Source organism: Magnolia sinica, chromosome 19, assembly GCF_029962835.1.
Source record: "Magnolia sinica isolate HGM2019 chromosome 19, MsV1, whole genome shotgun sequence".
NCBI classification, from domain to species: Eukaryota; Viridiplantae; Streptophyta; class Magnoliopsida; order Magnoliales; family Magnoliaceae; genus Magnolia; species Magnolia sinica.
The window spans coordinates 7,772,692-7,798,523 of record NC_080591.1 but is presented as its reverse complement, the minus strand read 5'-3'; the positions used below and the strand labels follow the sequence as shown (position 1 = coordinate 7,798,523).

The 25,832-nt window shown below is 40.1% G+C and overlaps 2 protein-coding genes across 3 annotated transcripts; both read left to right on the top strand.

Moving 5' to 3' along the window:
• The first annotated feature begins 4,338 nt into the window (after positions 1–4,338).
• Positions 4,339–7,706, top strand: LOC131234851 (uncharacterized). 2 transcript variants are annotated; one of them, XM_058231830.1, is made up of 7 exons: positions 4,339–4,401; positions 6,401–6,545; positions 6,670–6,726; positions 6,820–6,867; positions 6,976–7,020; positions 7,293–7,371; positions 7,458–7,706. In XM_058231830.1, the coding sequence occupies exons 2-7, from the start codon at positions 6,402–6,404 to the stop codon at positions 7,508–7,510; spliced, it is 426 nt and encodes a 141-aa protein (XP_058087813.1). In that variant the 5' UTR covers positions 4,339–4,401; position 6,401; the 3' UTR covers positions 7,511–7,706. The 2 variants fall into 2 exon arrangements, with proteins under 2 accessions (XP_058087813.1, XP_058087814.1); XM_058231831.1 differs by lacking the exon at positions 4,339–4,401 and having other exon boundaries at positions 5,846–6,545; positions 7,464–7,706.
• A 9,657-nt stretch (positions 7,707–17,363) lies between these two features.
• On the top strand, positions 17,364–19,191 carry LOC131235037 (uncharacterized). Its single transcript, XM_058232126.1, has 2 exons — positions 17,364–17,549; positions 18,815–19,191. Exons 1-2 carry the CDS (start codon positions 17,447–17,449, stop codon positions 19,081–19,083), a joined length of 372 nt encoding a protein of 123 aa, XP_058088109.1. The 5' UTR covers positions 17,364–17,446; the 3' UTR covers positions 19,084–19,191.
• Positions 19,192–25,832: the final 6,641 nt, after the last annotated feature.

Genomic DNA, 25,832 nt, shown 5'->3' with positions numbered 1-25,832 from the left:
CACACTGTGAACGTGTGATGTCATATTAATGTGTTCGATTGTCTCGATGACTAAAGGGATGAACTTTTTCGAATGCTCCAACTGTGTTGCCAGGAACACTTTAACATCATCGTCGTCCTCAAGTACGGTTGGAGGGATTGATTTATTGGAGCAGGGATACAAAACTTTCATCTGAATATCACAATCTGTTGGTGTTCTCTTAATAATCCTGTACATTCTAGATAGAAGTTCCTCGTACGTAGTATCAACATCTAGCGAAATAGTTTTCGTACTTCCACTCGTGTACGTCCATTGCTTGTTTTCACATTCTAACTCCCCGCCATAGTAACAGATGATTCTCGTAGCCATTATCTGCAAAATTCAATACAATGACAAATTATCAATAAATCGTTAAACAACGGAAGCTTCCCATAAGACAAAACTCAATAAAATAATAAAAGACCGAAAACTCGCTTTCCCTTATAGATGAGAATGATACAAAGCTTAAGGAAATAAAGAATAAGCAACGCGTTAAATTTTCATGTAAACAACCAGAGCTTATATGGATTAGGCCTTCTACGAATGATTTCGTATCGTATTTTATTAAATTGAGTAAGGCAATCTAACATGACATTGAGCGGGGCAAACTGGAAAAATGAGCAAGACAACGTACAAATTGAGCAGGGCAAATATGAAATTCAGCGGGGGGGGGGGGGGGGGTAAGCATGAGATTCAACAGGGCAAACATGAAATTGAGCGAAATGGAATTCAACGAGCATAGCATAGAATTATGTGGGGCAAACTATTAATTAAGCTATGCAAGCAAACATTAAATCGAGTGTATGTAATCCCCATCAACGCATCAAATTCAATAAGCCTAACGCATAAATTTGATTAAGTCTAACACATGCGCATCAACTTGCATTAAATTGACCGTAGCTAGCATCAAATAAGTACATCAATAAATTCATTGAGCTAGCATCAAATAAACAACCAAAGCTCATACATTGGAAATATGAGCGGGGCAAACTAGAAATTGAGCTGGGGAAACATAGAATTGAGCGGGGCCAACATGAAACTCAGCAAGGTAAACTAGAAAATCAGCGGGGCAAACTAAAATTGAGTAGAGCAAACATGAAAATTGAGCGGGACAAACTAGAAATGGAGGGGGGCAAACTACAAAATTCAACAGGAAAATCCAAAAAATCAGCCGGGCAAACTAGATATTGATCAGGGCAAACAGAAAATTGAGCGGGACAAACTATAAATTCAGCTATGCAAGCAAACATTAAATCGAGCGAGCGTCGCATGATATTGAGCTAGGCAAATGATATTTCGAGCGAGCATAGCATGATATTGAGCTGGGCAAACATTAAATCGAGTGAGCATAGTATGATATTCATGGGGCAAAGATTGAATCGAGCGAGCATAACATCATATTCAGTGAGGCAAACATTAAATCAAGCTGGCATAGCATGATATTGAGCGGGGCAAAAATTAAATCGAGCGAGCATAATATGATATTGAGCTAGGCAAACATTAAATTGAGCAATCCTAGCATGAAATTTATCGAGGCAAACATTAAATTGACCTTATCTATCATGAAATTGAGCTGGGCAAATATTAAATTGAGCAATACTAGCATGAAATTTATCGAGGCAAACATTAAATTGAACTTATCTTATCTAGGCATGAAATTAAGCTGGGCAAACATTAAATTGACTGATCCTGGCATGAAATTTATCGAAGCAAACATTAAATTGACCTTATCTTACCTACCATGAAATTAAGTTGGGCTAACATTAAATTGAGCGATGCTAGCATGAAATTGAGCAGGGTAAACATGAAATTCAGCGAGCATAGCATGAGATCAAGTGAGCTCTAACATGAAATTGAGTGAGCTTCAAATGGAATTGAGCGAGTTCCACATGGATTGGACCGATCAACACATAAAATTAACTAAGCCTAACACATGAAATTGAGTAAGCCTAATACATGGAATTGACCGAACTTCGCATGCAATGCAATTGTACGAGCCGAGCATTTTTTAAAAATATTTGTACCACCGACTACCGTAGTACAGGTCAAATGTAGGTTGAAGAGAGGTGCTTTGGAGTGAGGGAATATTTTCAACATTCTCAAGGATTGCAAATGCAGCCACTTCATGAGATTTCACGTAACCCCAGCCAAGAAAGAAAATGGCAAATGTAGAATGATGATATCTACATGATTCACTAAGATTCGACGAGGAAAATGAGAAGAATAACCTCCGTGCGTCGGTTTATCGTTGAAAAAGAGTGAAAGACTGTTATTTTGAGAAGGGAGTGAAAGCAACAGGGGTTTAAAGGAAAGGAAATGGATTGGCTACTCACCCTGCCACCACCCAATGGCTGTGGTCGGTGGTCTGTGAGCCCCACCATGATGTATGTGTTTCATCCATTCCGTTCATCCATTTTTTCAGTTCATTTTAATCCTTCGTCCAAAAAATGAGAGGGATATAAATCTCAGGTGGACCACACAACAAGAAGATAATATTGATTGGATATTGACAATTAAATTTCTTCTAAGGCCCAATGAACTGTTTAATTGACATCTAATCTGTTGATTAGTTCATACAGGCATAGATGATGGGAAACAACAAAAATCAAGTTCATCCTAAATTTTTATGGCCCTCTAATGGTTTCTAGTGGTTGACGCTCATTCAACACTGTTTCCTGTAACGTGGTACACTTGAGATTGGATGTACCTCTTTTTTGGTCTCATACCATAAAATGATGTGGAAAAATGTATGGACGGCATGGATGAAAAGCATACATCATGGTGGGGCTCACAGTACGCCGACCGTCCGCCATTAGCTGGTGGTAGGGGGAGTACCGAATCCGTTTCCTTCAGGAGGAGGGGTATTTTCGTCCTGAAATTCTGACTCCGTACGAGGAGGTCCAACTGCGTATTCTAAGTTTGTATTGCTTCCAAAAAACCGCTGGATAAAAGGTGGGGTCTACAGTCGTAAATTTCTCGTAACTTAAGTTTGTATTCCTTTAAAAAAACCGCTGGGTAAAAGGTTTTGTCTACAGTGGTCATTTTCTCGTTGTTTATTTGTCATCGAACCTGTTCATCAGATACATTCAGCCCCACGGAGTTTTCTCAGCACGCAATCGGCGTCCGTACAAGAGTGATATGATCCTGCACACGCCCGCCAACTTGGCACGTGTGAGGAAGCTGCTTCTTCAACGCAAATTCCATACTCACGAGGACACGTGACAAAAGTGGCACGCGTGTATGAGATACGGAGGAATTATATAATACATGGCTCGAATTCTTACACGTGCACATGGGTCCCGATTCTGACGCGTGGGATCAATGATTCGAGAATGAGACCATTGCTCTGTTGCATCCCATGTTGGGTGACCCTGGCCTGTTGATGGATGGTAACGATGATGGTCAATATTCACCTGAAAAAAAGGTCCTGATGATGGTTGCAGGGATCTTCCAATTAGGGAGTTCTCTGGGAGATGCTTTATCCATGTCGGGTAATCAATAGACCAACGGTCTGGATTACCGAATCGTGGGCCCCACTTGTCAGAATGTAAAACCGTGTGTACTGTGCAGGGACACGAGCCACTTATCATACGATCCTTCCGAGACTCGAGCCAAACAGGAGGCGCGTGCCGCGCGGCCAACTTTTCAAATGACCCGCCAAAAGAGAGATACTTCGATACTCTGGCAGAGTGAGATGGATGATAAGCAGGCACTCAGAGATTACTTTAAATTGCATAAATGAGATACAATTAAGTAATTAAACCGTCCAAATTATGTCCTCCCAATTAAAGTGTACCAATAACAAAAATTTACACTCATCTGATTATCTGACCATCGGATTGGTGGATATTTATTGGACGGTAAAAAGTGAAAAAATCCAATGGTCCTATTTGAACAAACAAGTATACGTGAATCAAAGGTCAAAACTATTAAACTAGCCTGATTTTTTGATCGTGACTTAACAACAGTAGGTTCCACAATTTAGTCGGTTTAACTTGAATTAATGTATGCCATGTGTATAAGTTCCAAGTGCCTGCGCATCAAGCGTCTTACGCAGCCCGAGTATCATATAACTCCTTCCCAAAATCATGAGGTGGTCCACACGCGCATCCGAGGTGGTCCACACGCGCATCTGGAATGCAAGCTATTGGAATCCGTTTCCGATTGTTAGTTAGTCAGGTGGAATGTGGGCTCCACCTGATCGGTCCCGCATCTATGGCATCTCGACACGTGTCCACTAACTGGCTTTCTGTTATCTCCTCATCATGTCTCCTCATATAAAAGGACCTTATTCGCACGAGGAAGTCATTTCCATCTCTCTCACTCTCACTCTCTCTCTCTCTCTCTCAAGAAGCGGCGAGATTTCTTGGCGAAATCAGCAAGGTGAAAGATCTCTCTCTCTCTCTCTCTCTCTCAAGATCTTTGTCCGTAAGCTTTTTCAACTGGATTTCAGATCGTCTCTCGTTCTTTCATCACAATTTGCGATTATAATTCCCTGTGATTCTGTAATCTATTCCAGTTCTTCTTTTCTCTGGTGATTTTGATTTTCTATCTCATTTCATGATTTGGGTTTTTCTTGAATTGAATATGCTTTAATTGAAATGCATGGATTTGCATTCATTTCATTTCTTCTTTTTCTGTTATTGGGAGTGTGTAGATGAGTAGTGATCACACCATGCCAGCCCACTGTATCGCCATTTCAGGATATCTGAACTGTGCAAGATGTGGGCCCCACCATCAAGATCGCCTGGCGCGAGAATTTGGCTGGTCCACTTATCGGGTGGTCGGATGCATCTGTGGCCCGCCTGCCGAGTGGACTAGCTTGAGCAATGCTCCAGGTGATCTTTCTTGGTGGGGCCCACCTTTTGCATGGAGTACTTGGTTAGCATGCTTTGAGCTTTTTGTGATCATTACTCTATGGAGATTGAGATATTGTTTGAAGAAAATAATCCATGTTTCGACTTGAATTCTTCTTCAGGAAAGAAAATGAACCTTTCTTGGTTTGTCCTGTCTCCCTGTTGGGGATGTTGATGAGCGGTCATGAAATCTTGGCGGTCCATCTGGTACCATGGATAACCCATTTCTTGAAAACCACACCAATTCGACGATCCTAGCCAATCTCGTTAATGGGATTTTTGTTTTTGATTGCGTACCATTCATTTAAAGGCTGCAGATGGGTAGGATAGGATTGCTCTAACGATGTGATTTTTCTACTGAGGGAAATTCAACCCCATCTGGTGGATGGTTTGGATAAAGAGATTGATAAATGTGTGAACTCACCTATATTGGATTCATTGACTGTGCTGCAGCCACATGTACGATGGTGAATCTTGGGGAACCAAGATGAGTTCATCACAGAGGCAGAGACATCTATTAGAAGAGAATTGTACTAAAGAATGTGATCCAGCAAGATGATGAATGGTCAGTGAATCCAGACCGTTCATCATTCCTTAATCTTTATTGGATGAGCAAAGGTCACAATTCAGGACTAGTCATCATCCCTGATTGTCAAACACCGATAGTTTCTTATGATTTACGATCTGACTATTAAATTTTTTTCGAAACATTGGTCATATAAACTCTGTTTTGAGTTTGACAACAGCTCTATGCCATGCCTGTCTCAATTGCAATAGTCTTTTGCCCACAAGATATCATATCCAGACTGTTCATTGCTCCTTTCTGTTTGTTGGATGAAGAACGGTCACAAATTAGGACTAGCTATCATCCCTGATTGTAAAAAAGAAAAAGAATAGTGCCTTGTCATCTATGATCTGATTTTGCGATTTGATTATTCAACTTTTCTTGAAAGATTGGTCATGGAAACTCTATCTTGATCTTCACAATGTTCAATAGCAGGTCTTTTACCTACTGGATATCAAATATTATATATCTTACAGACATATACTTGCAATAGTTTTGTCACTCCACTAACGAAATAGTCGGTGTTTGAGATTTTTGTCTTTTATTTTTTATTATTGCATTTATTTCATTTATTGTTAGACGAATGAATGGAAATTACGGATCTGAAAACATTACTAAAAGATACTTCTGAGAAAAGGATCCACTTTCTAAGGTTTTGAATGGCCGGAAATGTTCATTGTTTTCCGATGTAAAATAGACTGTAGATTCAAATGTGGAAAATGAAACCAGTTAGTTTTAACAGGATGCCCTTGAACTAGAATCACACTGATTTGGAGATGATGGGAAAACTCGGCATTACTCTTCATTTGCTAGTTATTATCTACATTTTTGTACCTCAATGTCCTATTTGAACTACTATATTTGCTAATTTTTGTGTAATGGAATACTTCAATTGCGACCTGTATGGAAACGAGCACTCGTGCCAGTCTAGCTGATATACATTTTCAAGGAGTCTAAACAGGATGTCTGGCAAGAATGGTAATGGCGATGAAAAGAAAGATCATGCAGAGAATGTTTGCAAAGAACCGGACAGTGGACGCACCTCCGATGACCCCAAACCTGAGGACAGAAAAGGGAAAGGTATCATCTCCACATCCTCAGGGAAGGTAGTTTCTTCTCCTTTTTGGGTTCTCTACATTTTCTTTGCATGAGATAGTTTACACATATAGCTTATGAAATTCCTTCCAGTATATTAACAACTGCTGGTATCTGCAATCTTGTATTCTATAGGAGGAAGGGCTGAAACAGAGGTTTGGAGGACTTCAATTCAAGTTCCCGCCAATCAGAGTAACTATCCTTTCTCTTGCGTGTAGATTGGAGTCAGTGATGCTGACTACATTTATATGCTCATCAGTTGTGGATTTCTACTTTTATTTTCAGACCAAGATACGCAGTTACTTTGACTCTGCTGATTGGGAAAAGGATAAGGTATTAATTAACATTGCACCTAGTTTTCTGAGTAAGATTAATTCATTCAAGAGTTTGTATTGAGTTCATAGCGAGTATCTCTATCTAATGCTTTCGATCTCTCAACAGGTAGGAGGAGCAGGATTAATTGACTTGCTTCCACCAAAATTGCAGGTATCAGTGCTGGGCTTTTGCTGCTTCCGTTGTTGTTGTTGTTTTTTTTTTTTTTTTCCTTAAAAAATTTCACTTTTCCCCCATTTACAACAGCTCATTTTATATTAATAACATGCATTCTCTCAATTACTTGAAATTCATTTATCATTGCCATGTCAGCCCCTTTAGAAAACTGTTCTGTTCTAAGACATTGATATTTGTACATGGAAACACATGCATCCATCGTATTTTAGCTAAAACATTTCAGCTATTTTGTTGGTCTCCTGTTTTAGCCCTCACCACCAAGTCAGCCTCTTGGTGAATCCCCTTTGAGTCAGAAAAGTGCTCATGAATCTCCCACAGAACGTGAAGGTATGTGTCATGTTTAAAAATTTGTCCCTTTTCTTGTTGTTGAGATAAAAAAAAGAAGAAGTCATAATTCGTTCTTCCTTCCACAGAAACAGGCGACGCTTCTCTCGATGATGCAACTCACCCCAATCCCAGTCAGTAAATCCGGGCAAAAGCCATTCATTTCATTTCTACAATGTCGACAACTGTTCTGATATCCAAAGGTGAAGGAGTGTTTTTTTCCATGAGTAAGTACAGTTCGTGTTCGCTATCAGAGGGAATCGCTGCAGTTTTTCCTGTGGCTGAGAACTTGTGCTGCTCGGATTGCCAGTGGGCCAGGTTTTTTTCTCCTAAATTTTTTTTTTCCAACATGGAATGCGATTTCTGCTTTTCTCTGTTGTGGGCCAATTCATGGAAATCACCTGTCCTTGTACATTGTTGTAGCCTTGGGAAAACCTGTGACTTTTCACTTTCTTGAGCCATTTCTATACATGGACGTGCATTTGATGGCTGCTTTCTTTTGTTTCTCTGTGAATGTTTTGCACATTTTATACTCTGGCTTTCAGTTCTGACAAGTGGGGCCTGTGGTCTGGTGGGCCAGACCATTAGTCTATTGCATGCGATCATGAAAGGTTTATGCCTCAACAATTTCTTGGATAGGGCAATCCTCATCCTTCCGTTTGTAGTATACAATAGAAGGTCAGGAAAATAAATAATTCAACAATCCACAGTGGTGGGCAACAAACCAATGATCTAGATTGCTTCCTCTCATTCTGTGGAAGGTGGTTGTAATATTTGGATTTGAAAATTGAGGAATTATATGGTCCTCCTTCTGAGGATATGGATGGTATCTGTTGGGCCTCAGCCTTGTACGAGTGGGGCCTAGCTTCAGTCATCTGGACCATTGGTCTGATGGCCCGGGTTGTGGGAGTTTGGTTGCATGGGGGCCCCACTCATAGGAAGTGAGATTATATTTTTTACACCCTGATCGATAGCTCAAGTGGTAGACTGAGTGAAAGATACCTCGTTTCAACATTGAGGTCTTGGTATCGATTCCCTAGTGGGGGTGGCTAACAGTGAACTGTGACCTGACAGTGGGTGTACTAACAAGCTAACCCGAGAGAGAGAGAGAGAGAGAGAGAGAGAGAGAGAGAGAGAGATCATATTGTTTCTCTTTGAATATTTGCAAATTTTTTTTTTTTTTTTTTGGGTTTTGTGTTTTTTTGGGCGTTTGTGAGGAAGGGTGCATCAGTCTGAAACCAGGTTGACAAGGAATGGTAAGAGGGGAATGATCATACATTCAAATAGTTATATGGAGCCCGCCCGTGATGTGTTTGTGGAATCCAAACCATGCATCTGGTGTCTTATTGTGTTCACTGGACATCCTAAGAATGATCCTCAGGTGGGACACACCAAACAAAATCACCCCCAAGACCTATGGCCCACCTAAGTCTTGAAATTGCTTGAGTTTCTTTGTGTCCCTTCATACTATTGGGGCACACTTATAACTGGGTTGGATGACATATGCCCATCATTGTGGACTGCACATTCAATCTGGAAGTTTCTATGGTCATGATTCGAATCATGGAATTATAAACACAATGCCAATGATCAAATTGCATTTAATGGAGTAGATTTTGGCTACTTAAAAAAAAATGAGGTCATCTCATTTCAGTTAATGGTAATTATGTATTAGAGCTTTGTATTTCTCTTTGGTAAGGATTAAAAAAATAATCTTGATTTTAACCGTTATGATTTTTCTAAATTTCTAATACACACATAGAATGATTTTGATTTTATAGAGGCCAAAAAAAAAAAAACCTAATTTACAAGGCAACCAGTCTTAAGGAACCCACTCCCTTGGACAAATATATATTGACCCTATTAATCACTCATTGCTTGGAATTTATCGAAATCTTGAAACAACGATCATTCTTTTAAAGCTAGAGAATCTAGATGGCTGAGGACAACCTTCCATCGATAAGAGGATATCTTGTCCGGTCCTGCTGAGTGTCAGACTTGTAAAAGAATATCCAAGGAGAATGTTATCACCCATTGAACTCAAAACTGACTCAAGATGCTTGTCCAAACATCCCTTGCCAAATCACAGTTGTTAAAGTCCCTTTGTAGGCATATTGATACACCATTATCTAATGGTTTGAGCTTCTAGATCAAGTGGGTGTTTGACATGGTTTTAGCATGAAAGGTTTTGTATTTGAATTATTGGAGCAGCAAATATGTCTCCCTAATATAGTCTCTCTCAGGGGCCATTTATGTTGTGAGTGTCCCTTCACCCTTGCCCAGTATGTTCTTGTCTGCCCTGCACAATAGAGTCCGATAGCAAAGAGAAGAAAGAAATCACCGTGAGAAGGCTGGATTTCTCCTATTTCCACACCAAAGAATCCTTCTCAGCTGGATTAGGTTGATAAGGCTGGATTTATCCAATCTCCACACCAAAGAATCCTTCTCAGCTGGGTTAGGTTGAATCCCATGCAGCCAAGGAAAAAAAGCCTACAAGTTCAACTCTCTCCTTATCCAAGAAATTTTTACGGCATGGAGGACCCAAACTCCACAAAGCAATTGTGACAAGCCTAGGAGAGGTAAACCTAAGGTTAGTGTCCCCACAACTATCTTTGTTACAAGTTTCCAAATAAAGGAAGCACGATACAAAGATGATGCCTTTATCCACCATCCCATCTAGGAGGAACCATATTTTCCAATCACAATGGACTTCCAAAGATGCCCGGTCTTTCTCCCTCCTAAAACTCGAAACCCATTTACCCAGCAAAGCCCACTTAACATCCTCAGGCTTCGTGATGCCGGCGTTCCCTTTTGATATGAGCTTGTAAACTTCTTCCAACTCAATGGATGCAATTTTCCAGAGGAGTCCCCTTACAAAGAAAGTTCCTTAATCTATTTATCCTTTTCTAAGACCGTCAGCATTGAAAGTGAAACATGAAATATAAAGGGAGATTGGAAAGAGGAGCATTTAGGGGCTCCCAAACTTGAAATACATAGTTATGATTAACTAAAATGAGATTTACTCATTTTGAATGACACCCGAATTGGACTAATGAAGAGATGAACCAGGGTGCCGGTGAAATCACATGACATCCAATCATAGAATGAAGGGATGAACCAGGGTGCCGGTGAAATCACATGACATCCAATCATAGACTAGGTGGGCCTCAATACCAAAATTTCAAGCTGGTCAGCTCATCCGGTGGGGGATATGCATGCTTCTTTTTTTTTCTTTTTTTTTAGAATAGACCACTGTTGACTTCTTTCTAATCATCCTTTTTTCTCATATGAGCGCCGTCCACCTGATGAGTGATTGGGCTGATGACTAACCATATTGGGCCATACCATTGTGGAGGGTTGTAGCCACCTCACCACGCCTGATTAGTAAATAGGACTAATTTTTAGGCCCTGGTCCAGACCACTGTCTATATAAACTCAATAGCAAATAGCCTAATATTGATGGATAGTGTTATGGGAAAATATGATCGGACCACTTTTAAGGTTAGCTCGGCCTAGTTATGATTATGAATGGCTCGACCAAACTACCTTCAAGGTTGGCTCAGCCAAACGAGCGATCATTCTGGAGATACTTCATCAAAAGGAACCAATGAACAAGATAGGTCCGAGCCATGAAATAGAATAATATGGGCTCGGATGGATCAGTCCAAACTGTCCTCGAGTAATGATCATGCTCTGATGACTCTAGCCTAGGCTGCCCTCAGCTGACTTGGCATAGCCTGGGCTTGGTTCAAGAAAGCAATGCTCGGCTCATCTTCAGTCGACCGGCTGTGCCGAGCTCACTCCAGTAATGCATGATATTATTAACTATTTCGCCACGATCATGGGATAACTGATTACCTCACCGCATGCGCAATTCTCACCTAATGGCTGATATCGTGCCGAGATTAGCATACTCCCACGTTATATCAAACAGTATAAATAAGGACCTCATCAAATGGGATAGGTACACAACATCTCTCACCTGAAACCCATCTACACTATTTAGACCTAGTGAAGGTCTCCTTTGCCCTTCTCCTATGCAGATATACTAGGCTCGGCACAAGCGCTTGGAGTTTGGTGAGGTGAGCCAGATTTCTGTATCAATAGACAGGATTTCCTATTCCACGAAGATTTAGGTACACAGTCCATCCACAGTAGGTTGCACCTGAAATATTTCCAAATAAAATCTTGAATATTTTCCCAGCGATATAATCCGTTTATCCACAATTATATTTTTAAAGTCACATTTATTCAGCTGTTGACTAATACATGAATAATTCCAAAGCGTTACAGTTAATATTTTAATAATAATGAATATAAATAATGTTTAATGTCTTAAATACACTACATGTGTGGCAATTGCCTGTCACCATTTATCTAGATTTAGGATTTGTACGCTTCTGCTGTCGGCTATGGAAATTAAAAGATTAATTCCACACGGTCAAACCCAGATCTGGTAAAATTTCATTCATGTGTGATTATTCAAGGGTCATGATTCTTCCAAAAATGCAAGTCCCAAGGGCTCTTATTTGACCCTGTCAGACATGTAATTAATGCTACACCACATCTCTTCTACGTTGTTCACCAACCACTTATTTAATTTGGGCTAAATCCCTATGTTAGTTCTGCACCATTTAAATATGGTGGTGACTCTTGAACTGCACATGTGGCATAATTTTATGGCAATCTAGACCGTCCAAATTGGTGGCCTAACTGTGGATGGAGGATAACGGTGAATTTGAAATGTGGAAGGTTGTTGTAATGCTTGGATTTGAAAATGAGAAAAGGTGCATCAGTTTGAAAACAGGTTGACAAAGAATGGGAAAAGAGGGGAATGATCCTCAGGTGGGACACACCAAACCTATATATGTATGTGTAATCCAAGCCATACATCTTGTGTGTCTTCTCATGTTCATCGAACATCCTAAAAATGATCTTGGGTCACACACTAAACCTATATATTTGACTTATGGCCCACCTAAGTCTTAGAATTGCCAGAGTTTGTGTCCCTTCACGCTCTTGGGTCACACTGATAACTGGGTTGGATGACATATTCGCAACATGGTGGACTGCACATTCTATCTGAAAGTCTTCAGATGCAGGATCTTGTTCTACAAAATAAAACCTAGGTCTGAGTTTGGCCTGAGCCCATGATCAGCAAGCTTGATATGGCCCACAATAATTATACATGGTCAAGCGATATAGTCCAGCTCGCGATCTATGCCGTTCATTAATTTTGCCTCACCATGCACGTACGATATATAACTAGATTTCCTTTAAGGGAAAAGGTTCCATACGGTGGAGCTCATGCGAACTCCCCATGAGGTCGAGGTGTGTGGGCCCCACCATGATGTATGTTGAACATCAACACCGTGCATTTGATGGGTCCCCTTTAAATTATGGGATCCCAATAATCAACCGTATACGGAACTCAGGTGGTACATACCATCTAAAATCATGTGAAGACATGCCTAAAACATATAAAAGCACTTTGCGGAGCCCACCTGAAATTTGGATGCGTCTGAAACTTGGTCTTACCCCTCAGCCAAGTGGGACACACATAATGGATGGTATGGATTTGTGAACCACATCTCGGTGGGCCCAAAAAATGATTATGAATGTTTTAATGGAGGTTAACTCCTTTCAACTTTTGTATGTAGTGTGGCCCACAAAGCCACGGATTGACTTGATTTTTAAGCCCTAGACCCAATATGGAATGGTACATCTGACTGATGGGGTAGATTTTCGAAATACATCATGGTGGGGCCCACACAGCTCGAGCTCATGGGAAGTTCCCATGAGCTCGACTGTATAGAACCCTTTCCCTTCCTTTAAAAACCTAAATATGTCGGTCCATCATGCTCTTGGAAGTAGCCCGTCCCCTGGCCTACACTCTGAGAAAAATAAATAAATAAATAAAAGAAAATAAGAAATATATATTACAAAGAAGATTTAGGTACTTAAGTTTAAATAATATCTTTTAAAATTAAGTTATAGATAAATGAATTATATTTCGCAATTCACATTTATTCAGCTGTTACCTTATGCATGAAAATTCAAGAATAAAAAGCAAGTCACAAAAAATAATCATTGAAGAAATAAAAAACTTAATGATAGTGAATGTAAATGAAGGTACACAATCAATCTCTTATATACGATACACATGTTGCAATTGCCACGTCTCTTTTTATCTACATTATGGATTTCAACGCTTCTCCAGTTGGCTATGGAAATTACTAGCTGTTTTATAATAAAAGATTACTTCCACATGATCAAATCTAGATATTGTAAATTTCATTCATGTATGATTTTTCAAAGGTTATGTCTCTTCTGAAAGTGTCCAAAACACTCTTATTTCTTTAGCTTTATATAAACTCAAGACCCTTTCAAACACGTACGTAATGCTACACCACCTCCTCTACGCTGTTCACCACCCACTTGTTTTATTTGGGGTAAATCCCTATGTTGGTTCTGCACCGTTTAAAATATGGTGGTGACTCTTGAACCGCACATGTGGCATAATTTTACGGCAATCCAGACCGTCCAAATTGCTGGCCCAACTGTGGATGTGGCATAACGGTGAATTTGCAATGAGATCATATTGGCCATATGATATTTTGCTTCAAATCCAGAATGGTCGAACTTTTTTTAAGCGTTAATTTGGTAGATATTAATTGGATGCTTAGGATTGCTTGATCAGTATGAATTTATAGGTGTGGACCATCTACAATGGGACCCGCAATTTGGGTGGCTTGGATATTTTACATCAGTGCCACATGTGAGGAGTACAGACAAATGGTGCTAAACTAACATAGTTGTAATTTTATTTTATTTTTTAATTTTTTTAAATTTGTTTTTATCTCCATCTTTATTTAAATTTCCCATTAAATACGTCTCCCTTGTCTGGAAGACCTTTTTGTCTCAAGCCCATAGATAGATTCTTCACCAAACAATAGTTAGATGATATGCTGGTGGCGTATGAAATTTTGTGTGCCTGAATTCAGATACTATCCATGTGGAACTATGTATCTCAATCCAAATCGTCCAAACTATGGGCCCATCATATTCTGTTCATGAAAAGAAAAAACTAAAATGAAAGTATGGTTTTAACTAGTTGAGAATCCAAGTAAAAGAATTCTGACGGTCTAAAATGCAATAGATAAATCCTGATAATTAGAGGATAATATTGCCCAATATTTTATATATATTTATAAAATTTAGCATTAACCATGATTTGGACGGATTGGATTGATGTAAATTTATTCCACGTGGACAATATAAATGCGCATGTATTTTTATGGCCCTACTCTGCCCAACCATTAATGTTTTTTCTCTGAAAAACGCAAGGAAAAGTTCAAGAAAGCCCCTGCTTTTAACTTTATTACCCAAAAGTCCTTAATATTTATCTATCAACCGAATAGCCGGCATATTAAAAATATTCGGAAGAAACGAACACTTCTGGAGTCAATAAACATTTTAAATAATTTATACAGTGTACAAAGACCATCCATGGCTTATCCATGGTGGGCCCCACCTCCTGCAGTCGGCCTTGCACTGATCTTTGTGGCCCAGTTGATAGATTGCGAAATTCTGGAATTTACTGCCACTAGTTACTCCTTACCTGACATTTTCACGGTGATCAGCGGATCTGAGCCGTCTAGACACTGTCCATTGATGCTTACTGGTCAGAAAACTTACTGACCGGTTGATCCTAGCCATCTGAACAGTAGCCTTCAGATTGATGGTCAAAGAGAATGGTTAAAGGTCAAATTTTGACAGGGAAGAGTGACATAACTTGGATTGTCTGCTCGGTCTGATTTGCAGCTATAGATTAGTCTACCAACGGCCCAGATTGGCCAGTGGGGTTTGGGTGATGACCTCACAAAACTCGGTCTCAGACCCGAGTTAGGACGGACCCATGTTTTGCAATTTTCTTCCGAGACCCGATCCAAGACTCCGGACCCGCTCATTTAGTAGGCGTGGGTAGAGGTGGGCATCGAGCCGAGTCGAGTCGAGGTGGGCCAAGCTTGGCTTGGCTTGTCCATGATGTACTCGAGTTCGAGCTTAGCCTCGAGCTCAACATTGAAGTTTGGCTTGTTTGCCAAAGCTGTCGAGTTGAGTTCGAGTCGAGCTCGTGGTTCAAGTCGAGTCGAGTTTACCTCGAGTCGAGCTCGAGCTTGTTGGGTGAGAGAGTAATGAATTCTGTTCTTGATCCTCCTCCATTGATGAAAAATTCAAAAATTTTAAGAGAATCAAAGCAAAACCCGATAAAAAACTAAACAAAGTTTTGAATCGGATGAGGAAACTTGTAAGAATCGATCTATTCTTAATCTTCTTTCACCAGCAAAAATCCAAGTCCTAAAAAAGAAACAGAGCAGAATACAGATCAGAAATCTAAGTAAAGAGCTTTAGCTAATTAAATCATTGGATTTCCTTAAAGCTCTAACAAATTTGAGAAAAACCCATATCAAATTTCTTAGGTTTCTCGCCTAAGAAGTAGATCTCAATAGATTGAAATCATACTATTGTGGAGCTAAAATGAAAATTGGTGGTGGTTGGGACGGGCGTGCGGCTAGCAGTGGGCAGAGAAAGAGACGAAAAGGAAAGGGAATGGGGTGCGTGCGGTCAGGTAAAGACTCTAGGGTTTATTTTTTATTTTTATTTTTAAGTTTAAACTTAAAACTTATATTAATAATATATATATATATATATATAATATTTATTAATCAAGCCGAGTCGAGCTCGAGCTCAAGTCGAGTCGAGTTGAAATGCCCCCTAGTCGAACTTGGCTTGAACTCAGATCAAGCTTCAAATAATTAGCTAGGCTCGGCTTGAATCGGCCATTCAAGCCGAGTTAATCTGAGCTGACTCGAGCCAAGTCGAGCGAGCTTTTCGAGCTAGCTTGACTCGTGAACAGCCTTGGGATAAGATTAATTCTATGCTTTGTTGGTAATACGGGGGTACATTGAATGGAAATACCCACCATCATTTAAAATTACTAAGAATAACACACATGTGTTATATTTAAACTGTTCATTTGTTTTATAACCTCATTTTATAGCATGGACCTAAAAATGCGGTAGATCCAAAACTTATATGGCCCCAAAGAAGTTTTCAACGGTAAGTATTCAATCCCCATTGCTTTTAATGGTGGGGTCCACTTGAGCTTTAGATTTAACTGATTTTTTGGCCCATACTCTAAAATAATCTCAAAAAATGGGTGGACGGTGTGGATATAGCCCAGACATCATGGTGGGACCTACACAACTTGCAAACATTGAGTGAAATTAGCATGGGACCTAATGCGAATCCATCTAATCTAATTCTAAGCTTTCCCATTCTTCCAAACATGGAGTGGAATTGGTAAAATACCGTATGCAATTCCATCCCACCTAATCCCTTTTAATCCCACTGCCCAAACAAGCCCGAAGGTGTTTTCAAGCACAAAAATTCCAAGCGCGGACTCTCTAGTAACAAATCGAAGGACCCGGACCCGATCCTCTGCACAATATACTTGACGTTTTAATTCTGAGAGTTGTGGTCCATTTTTAAGTAATCCAGACCAGTGATTGTTTCGTTTCACCATGGATGGACCATGCCCGAGAATCTACTTGATGGGACGGTCCTAACCGTCTGATCAATGGCCTACAAACGGACGGTCAGAAAAACAAATACAGCAACTATCCAAACTGATCTGACGAAAAAAAAAAATCCCAAGATGAATGGCTACAGTCATTTTGATCTGGGAAACTTTTCGTCGATGGTTCATCCAGACCGTATACAGAAACATGTACCCCGCAGCCAGAACTGAAAGCCCAAGTATACTGTGGAAGTCTGTGGTCGAGGATCACATAACGCCAATCTAGAAAATAGCATGGCTCACCTTGAAAAGACAAAATTACAGCGTTTCATGTTTGAATTCCATGGATTTGGTACACGAATAATTCATGTAGACTATATTTTATATTGTAAACCCGCATAGCAAGTTGACGGCTCAAAACGAGTAAGGATAATATTAGTTTATTGAACTGTGTCTCTATATATACGTGGAAAGGTGGAGAGAAACATCTGCAACATCATGGCTACTTCTCTGCCGTCCTTCAATGGCCTGATAAGGCCACGTCCTACGCTCAAGTCTCGCAAATCCCTGAAAGTTAGAGCTCAAAGCTATGGAGATCAAGGTAATTTTAGAGAGTGAGAGAGAGGAATTACGTCTTGTTCGGTATGAGAATTTGTAGTATGTACAAGTGGGGTTATGATTCAACGATGATGTCGTTGGTGTGGGTGGCCCATGCACAAAAATGGCCCACTTTGGAAGATCTTAGCTATAGAACATTTAGCCTTTTTTTAGTTTAATCATGAGTTTGTGGTATGCTCAAGTAGGGCCATGATTCAATGATTTGATGTTCGTTGGTGTGGGTGGGCCATGCACAAAAATAACCTACCTTTGAAGATCATAGCTATAGAACACTTAGCTTTTTTTTAGTTGAATAAGTTTGTGGTATGCACAAGTGGGGCCATGATTCAACGATATGATGTTAGTTGGTATGGGTTGGCCATGCAGCAAAATAACCCACTTCTGAAAATCATAGCCATAGAACATTTAGCCTTTTTTTAGTTGAATGAGTTTGTAGTATGCACAAGTGGAGCCATGATTCACTGATATGATGTTTGTTGGTGTAGGTAGGCCATGAAGAAAAATAACCCACTTTTGGAAATCTTAGCTATAGAATATTTAACCTTTTTTTAGTTGAATGAGTTTGTAGTATGCACAAGTGGGAGCATGATTCAATGACCTGATGTATGTTGGTGTGGGTGGGCCATACACAAAAATAACTCACTTTTGAATATCATAGCTAAAAAACATTTATCCTTGTTTTAGTTGAATGAGTTTGTGGTATGTACAAGTGGGGCCATGATTCAATGATCTAGATGTTCGATGGTGTGGGTGGGCCATGCACAAAAATAATCCACTTTTGAAGATCATAGTTATAGAACATTAATTAGCCTTTTTTTAGTTGGATGAGTTTGTAGCATGCCAAAGTGGAGCCATGATTCAATGATCTGATATTAGTTGTTGTGGGTGGGCTGTGCACAAAAATATTCCACTTTTGAAGATCATAGCGATAGAACATTTGGCCTTTTTAAAGTTGAATGTGAATTGTCGTTCTTTTTTTATTTTTTCACACCATCTTTTTTTTTTTTAATTTTTCCACCATGAAGTGTGAAACCAAACATTTTTATTTTTTATTTTTTGTAAAAACTAGAGAATTTCTAAGGATTTATAATTTTATTATCTTACACATTTCTAGTCATCCATGGTATATATGACCCACAATATCAATGTTTTGGATCACTAAACCAAATATCAACATTTTCTAGAAAGATAGGAGCATGCATGATTATTTTCACTCATATTTTAATCTATATTGGATGATTTTTACAGGGAACTCAGCAAATATTGTGGATGCCAACATAAATACTCTGAAAGAGAGGATAGAACAAGTGAAGATGCATGAAAGGTTGCAAAGATACTGTAAAGGTAGTGAAGGGTGGAATTATCAATCTGGATATGATTATAAGCTTAAGAGAGATGCCAATGTGTATGAGTCTTTAAATATTGCAAGAACAGTAGTTGGTACACTTGGGTTTACTTTTCTAAGTGGTACTTTTTTTCTTTATCTTGTTTCTCTTCTACTTCATCTCAGCCATTGATTAGGAATTTGTTATCATTGTATAATAGATTAGGGTATTATTTAGTTCTTTCACTTGTATTGACGTTATATGGGAGAAGCTAAAATACCGACTTTTGGACGGTCATCATATGTGGGGACACATTTGATTGGTTTTGTAAAGTGGGCCTTGTTTTTAGAAGTGTAGAATCAAGGTGAGAGGAACTTCGGTACACTGTAATAGGGTGATGGATGATACTCAGTCTCTTTGAAATTTCTTAAAAATTGCATGTGTGGAATTCAAATAATTCAAATTAATCTGTCCAATTATGGGTCCCAGTTTAGATGCATCTCAACCATGATCTTCTTTTATCATGCACCACCTGTACAAATTTTGAGTGCCTATGCATCAAGTTCCATACTCCGCCGGAGTATCAAAAGGTGGGGTAATTTTTTTACTATAGACACAACCTTTGACCCACCTTGCCTTTTCGGCCGCCCCAAAACCTATCGTACCAAACTAGACTTCATATGTAAGAAAAAAACTATTTCGGACGAAAATACCCTAACCTTTTTCCCTGCTTATGCCTTAAAACAAGGGGTATTTTCATTGAAATACTTCTTTCCATACCCTACTTTGGTAATCAAAGTCTGCGGCTGTTTAAAAAAAAAAAAAAACGAACCCTTAAAAGGTAAGCGTCTCTAGTGCTAATTTGGTAATCAAAGTCTGCGGCTGTTTAAAAAAAAAAGAAAAAAGATCCCTTAAAAGGTAAGCGTCTCTAGTGCTAATTTTTTCTTCAAGATTATCAAGCAAGGTTGGCTTCATGGTTTGGGTTGAAATTATATAATACCACGGAAGAGTATGATGGATTATACCATGCATATTTGTACTGGACATTTTCCTTAGATTTACAACAATCCAGACCGTCTAAATCAGTCTGTCTATAGTCATAGTACAGAGATCACATGTTGGATGATCCTATCTGTCGGATCAGGAGTTATCAAATGGTTGAATGGAAGAAAGGTCATCAGTTGAAACTAAATGGGAAATTTGGATGGTTAGGATCATTCCATTGAAGTGATTTTTGCACTGTTCACCATCCTATTGAGCCCACATTTGTATTGTCATGATCCCTGCACCTCCATATAACGTACGTCCTCGAGGATGCATCCCATTATCCAAAATAGAATAGAAACCATGGGTTTGTAATCTTTCTCTTCTCCAAAATAGATGATGTAACATACCATATGGGGCTTGTAAAAGGGTGGTCCACCACCATCTAACGGTTTCCTCTAAAATTTTGTGTTCGATGTGGTATCCCTAACATAAGCCAAATATAGCTATAGCTTTGAAGGAAATGATGTTTCTTTAAGAGCACCTACATCCAGCTGCATGCTAACTTATCATGATATAGCACCAACTTTCCTCCAAAGTGTCCATTTTATACGAAATCCTAGCCATGTAAAAGATGGGCCCCACCATGAAGATCACCTTTCTAAGATATCAGGCTAATCCACTAATTAAGTGGGACACACCTAAACTCCTAGCCTAACCATCGTCCATCAATTGATTCTGATGGTATGTGGATTTCCCATACATTAAGAAACAAGCCATCTTGCGTATCTACCTGCCACGTCTAAACATGGGCCCCACGTGAATATGGCCCTGGAAGAAACCAGTCTGGGATGCCCATTCCACTACAGAAACAACGGACGGTGTAAGCCAGACCTGCTGACTGTCTCGCTCAACGTACATTTGTAGCCCACCTCAATTTTCTGTGGCTGGCTGGCAGCAGATATTAATGCCAGACCAGCCTTTTGCATGGCGCAGATTTCCCACATAGGCAAAAAGTTGGCACGTGCGGAACAGGTCGTAGCTAGCCACTTAGGCAAGGCTTTGATACGCTGGTAGAACGAGACGGATGATACACAGACACTTAGAAATTGCTTCCTTGGCATACAAGTAATTCAAATTAAACTGTGTAAATTATGGGTCCACTTAAGATGTATCTTGAATAAAAAATTAATTTTTATTTGATTATCTGGCCAATGGATTAGTGGACATTTATTGAACGGTTTAAAATGGAAATATATCCAATTCTCCTATTTCAACAAACAAGTCTCCACCAATCAGAGATTAGGATTGCTCAACTAATCTGATTTTAGAAAAATTACTTAGTGATGGTGGGCTCAACGATTTAACCAGTTTTTTTTTATAATACATGTGTTGCCGGCAAAATTGAAATGGTCTAATACCATACGGAAGGAACAGCTGACCACGAGTGCCATGAAGTTGAATTATTAAAGCTTCATGGTAGGCTTTTGTCTCTTAGTTATTTCAGCACAACCCTCAAGAGCAAGATAAGCAACTCTACTAATGAAGAGATGGGCCCTCGGGCTATATTATTATTATTTTTCTACATGCACACACACCCCCATACACTCACGCTAGTAGAATTTTACCACCTATGGGTTCTCGAACCCTTGGCCGAGAGTTAAAACTCCCGAGAGTCTACTACCCTCGGGAGTAAGATATGCAACTCTCCTAACGAAGGGATGAGGCTGGAGCTATGATGTCTGAGGACCTAACTTAATAAATAAGTAGTAAATAAGTATTTATCTTACGAGGAATGTTTACATAATAGGCATAGGACCATGAAGATAAGGAGCTCGAGACAATTATACCCTAAACTCGGAAAAGGCTAGCATTATAGCATAACACCGAGCCATGCGTATCTCATGTCAGAACTAGTTAGGCCACAAGTTATAAGGTCCACCCAATGGATAACTTGAAATCTATGGTGTACGTGAAACATCCAACCCTTCCAATAGGTTGGTCTCATCACTAGGATCTACTTATTTAAAAATCAGCACCATCTACCCATCAGGTACGCCACACTAAAGAAAACATTTCCAGCCATTGATAATAATACGATACAATTGTGATACAGTCAATATGTGGATGTCTGAATCTTGCAGATGGTGATCCTGATGATGGGGACAACGTATTGGACGGGTTAGATTTTGAATTCACATGATACATTGAAAGTTATTTACTGGGTGGACCATAACTTGTGGTCCAATGAGTTGGACATGAGACCCTCTCCTCATCAGGCAGGGCTTATGGATATGTCTTGAGGCAGGCCCGACTCAATATCCATGGGACCCGAACCGTATAATCTCTGTCTTGAACGATTGGGGCCATGTACTTTTTCAAGAGTGGCTCGCTATATATATATTTATCTTCTATTTTTGGTTTCGGATTTCGTGGACGGGCCCGATTACTTAAATAGGCCAAATTTATTAGCCTGAGCCCATCCCACTACCCATGTAGCTGGGCCCGAAACTGCCTCAAAAGCTGCTCGGGCCAGCTGACCCGCTATTCCACCAGACATATTGTCACCGCAGGTGGGTGGGACCCGGTGTACTTATCCACATTCCCCAGCTCTGTTGGCCCAACGGGATGACATCCAATCCGTTCATCAGGTGTGCCCGTTGATCTTAGGCTGTGGAGCCAAAATTCAGCAAAATTTACAGCTCAGGTGGCCCACATTACTGGGAGAAATGGGAAGGGGCCATCCAACATGCGTTCATCAGGTGGGCCAGACAGGATGAAGGGACACTCCAAACTACCTTATAAAAAACACCCATGTGCTCACACCATGTGGCCCACCAAAATCAGCCAATTACACAACTCAGGTGGGCCACATCACAAAAGGAAAAATGGGTATGTGACGCCAACTACAGGTTTGTGTGTAGGGCCAGCAATGCATGGTCTCTTATCTTTCATCAGACCCGTTCATGAGGTCAGGTGTGACTCATCAGAATGAAAGGAAGATACAAAAATCAACCTGATTCCCATCACTATAATATCAGATACGTGGCCCATGTGGTCACATGATACTAATCTAATTTCTTGTGGGAGAGGGCCCACCACAATAGCTTTTTGGAGACTTTGCCCGTCGCACTTTCGTTGCAGTACCGGATGGCCCTGCACACCCTTAAAGAAAGGTGCAATTTTACATTATTTCAATTGGTGTGGCCCATTAGAGTTCTTTTTTTTTTTTAAGAGCAGTGATTATAAGAGTTATAAGCTGATGGATGGAGTAGATTTCACATACACAACCTGGTGGGGCCCAAATAGGTTTGTGTTGTAGACGATTTTGGTCATCCTGGGACCACTGTGGGTCCCGCTGGTATTGAAACGTCTGCATTGAAACGGTCGGGCATAGGACGGGCTTCGCTTACGAGAGCTGTAGGCGCATTTGCATGTGCAACTGTTTGTCTTTTTGTCTAATTTTGAAAAGAAAAAAGAAAAAAGAAAAAAAGTGTACACGTGGCAGATAATTAATTTACATCAATCATCCAAATAAGTAACTTTTTTTAAAAGTTACGTCACTGAATAAGCTACTGTTTTTAACTTAATTTGATAAGCACTGCCGTAAAAATAATTAAAGTGATGAAAGTTGCTGGGAAAGATTTTACTTTTTTTCTGTTGAACTTTTTGACTTCTCTACTTTCCTCTTAACGATGGCTCTTTACTTTTTTTCTGTTGAACTTTTGACTTTTTTACTTTCCTCCTAACGATGGTCCACATTAAAGGAGGCCTTACATGATGGGTGGTCTACATCAAAGGTGGCCCCACATTATCGATAACCAACATCAAGGTAAGCCAACAATAGAATAGTTAACAGAAAGGTAGGCTCCTAATGATGAATGACCCACATCCAAGGCAGGCCCAATGATAGATGACTTATACTTTAGGTGGGGACTCTATGGATAGTCCAATAACAAAGGTAGGCTCCACGTGAGGGGTTGTTGATATTGAAAGTGGCCTCGTATGATGGACAATGACATTGAAGGTGGGCCCCATATAATGGCTATCGGCCCTTAATTATGAATGACCATATCCAAGGTGGGCCCTAATGATGGATGAGCTACATTTAGAGTTGTACACGAGTTGAATTGAGTCTACCTAGGCATAGCTTGACTCGGCTCAGCCAATAGCCAACCCCAGCTTGACTCAGTCCTCAATCTTGACTAGCTAGCTCGGCTTGGTTTGGCCAGCAACTTGGGCCATTTCGAGCTAAGTTCAAGCTAATGCGACATTTTCTAAAGCATAGAGTGCATCTTCAAATTTTCACATAATGCAAAACAAGATAAAAAATTTACATGTATTTCATCAAACACTAGGCCGGTAACATCAAAATCAAGATATGACGATAGTTTTATAATATATAGTTTTTATTTTATATAGTGATTTGTTTTATATCCATTCCTTCCTCGCCACCAACCATTCCCGTGGAGAATGTATGCACTCAAAACAACACTTCATTGGGTCATTTCATCAAACACTTGGCAAGCAGCATCAATATCAAAATAATAGAGTCACTGAGCTGATTCGATTCGAGTATATTCAGGTTGAGGTTCGATCCGAGTTGAGTCGAGCTTGGGCAAGCTCGAAATTGGCTTCGATTTTATTTTATTTTATTTTTATTTTTATTTTTTTGAGCTCAAAAAACCATCTCAACTCAATCTGAATCCAATTTCAAGCCCAGGCGAGTTGAGCTTTTCCGAGTCAAGTTGAGTGAGCTAATCGAGCTAACTTGACTTGTGTACAGCTCTACCCACATTGAAGGTGGGGCCCACACAATGGATGGTCCACATCAAAGGTGGGCTTCGCATTATGGGTGATGGACATTGAAGGTGGGCCCCATATGATAGAAAATTTATTTTGATTGTGGGCCTCACAAGATGGATAGCCAACATCCAAGGTAGGCCCCACATAATGGCTAGTCCACATCAAAGGTGTCAATGATGAATGACCCACATCCAAGGTGGGCTCTACTGATGGAAAATCCACATCAAAAGCAAGCTCCGCATGATGGCCGATGGATATTAAAGGTGCACTCCACACGATGGACAATAACATTGTTGGTGGACCCCACATGATAGATGACCCATATCAAGGTTGACCCCACACGGGAACAATTTGCATCAAAGGTCTGCCCCTAGTGACGAATGACTCACATCCAAGATGGGCCCCCTCTTGATGGATGGCCCACTTCAAAGTTAAGCCTGTATGATAGTTAGCCTACGATGATTGGCCTATGTTAAAGATAAGTCCCCACGACAGTGGCCCCACATACAAGGTGGGCCCTGAATGATGAATACCCAAATCAAAGGTGAGCCTTGTGAGATGGATGGTCCATATTGAAAGTAGGCCCTACACGATGAATGATTCACATTGAAGAAAGGGCAAAGGTGGCCCGACATAATGAACCGTCCAAGTCAAAAGTTGGGCCCATGTGTTGTACGCTGGATATTAAGGGTGTAAGAATAAACTTGAAAGATAAGTAATTGTCTTAGAAACCAAACATACATTTCTACTTTTTGACTGATAAATATGTTTTTTTATCAAACATATTAATTTGTTGAGGAATAGAAACCAAGATAAAGCTACTTTAGGTATAAATAGCTTATGTAAAGTAACTTAAAATCCACATGCCTACTTATTGAATGTGGAGCTAGGCATCGAGCCGAGTAGGACCGAGTTAGGATTGACTCGACTTGATTCGGTTTTGAAATAGGCTTGACCCGAACTCGATCCGACTCAATACCAAGTCTAGCATGCCCGACTCGATCGAGTTCGGTCTGGCCTGGATTGATCCGGACCGAGTCTGATCCAGTTAGAAGAATCGAGTTGGGTCGAGTTGGCACCGAGTTGGATTGAGAGATGAGGGAGGGAGGGAGTGGAGAGGAGAGAGGAGAGAGGAGGAGGAGGGCGATGGT

Bases quoted from the DNA above. Each gene is read 5' to 3' on its own strand.
- LOC131234851 (XM_058231830.1), top strand. From the start codon at position 6,402: ATGTCTGGCAAGAATGGTAATGGCGATGAAAAGAAAGATCATGCAGAG. The intron at 6,546-6,669 runs GTAGTTTCTTCT...TGTATTCTATAG, and splicing joins TCTCCACATCCTCAGGGAAG to GAGGAAGGGCTGAAACAGAG. The intron at 6,727-6,819 runs GTAACTATCCTT...TTTTATTTTCAG, and splicing joins TCAAGTTCCCGCCAATCAGA to ACCAAGATACGCAGTTACTT.
- LOC131235037 (XM_058232126.1), top strand. From the start codon at position 17,447: ATGGCTACTTCTCTGCCGTCCTTCAATGGCCTGATAAGGCCACGTCCT. The intron at 17,550-18,814 runs GTAATTTTAGAG...TGATTTTTACAG, and splicing joins TCAAAGCTATGGAGATCAAG to GGAACTCAGCAAATATTGTG.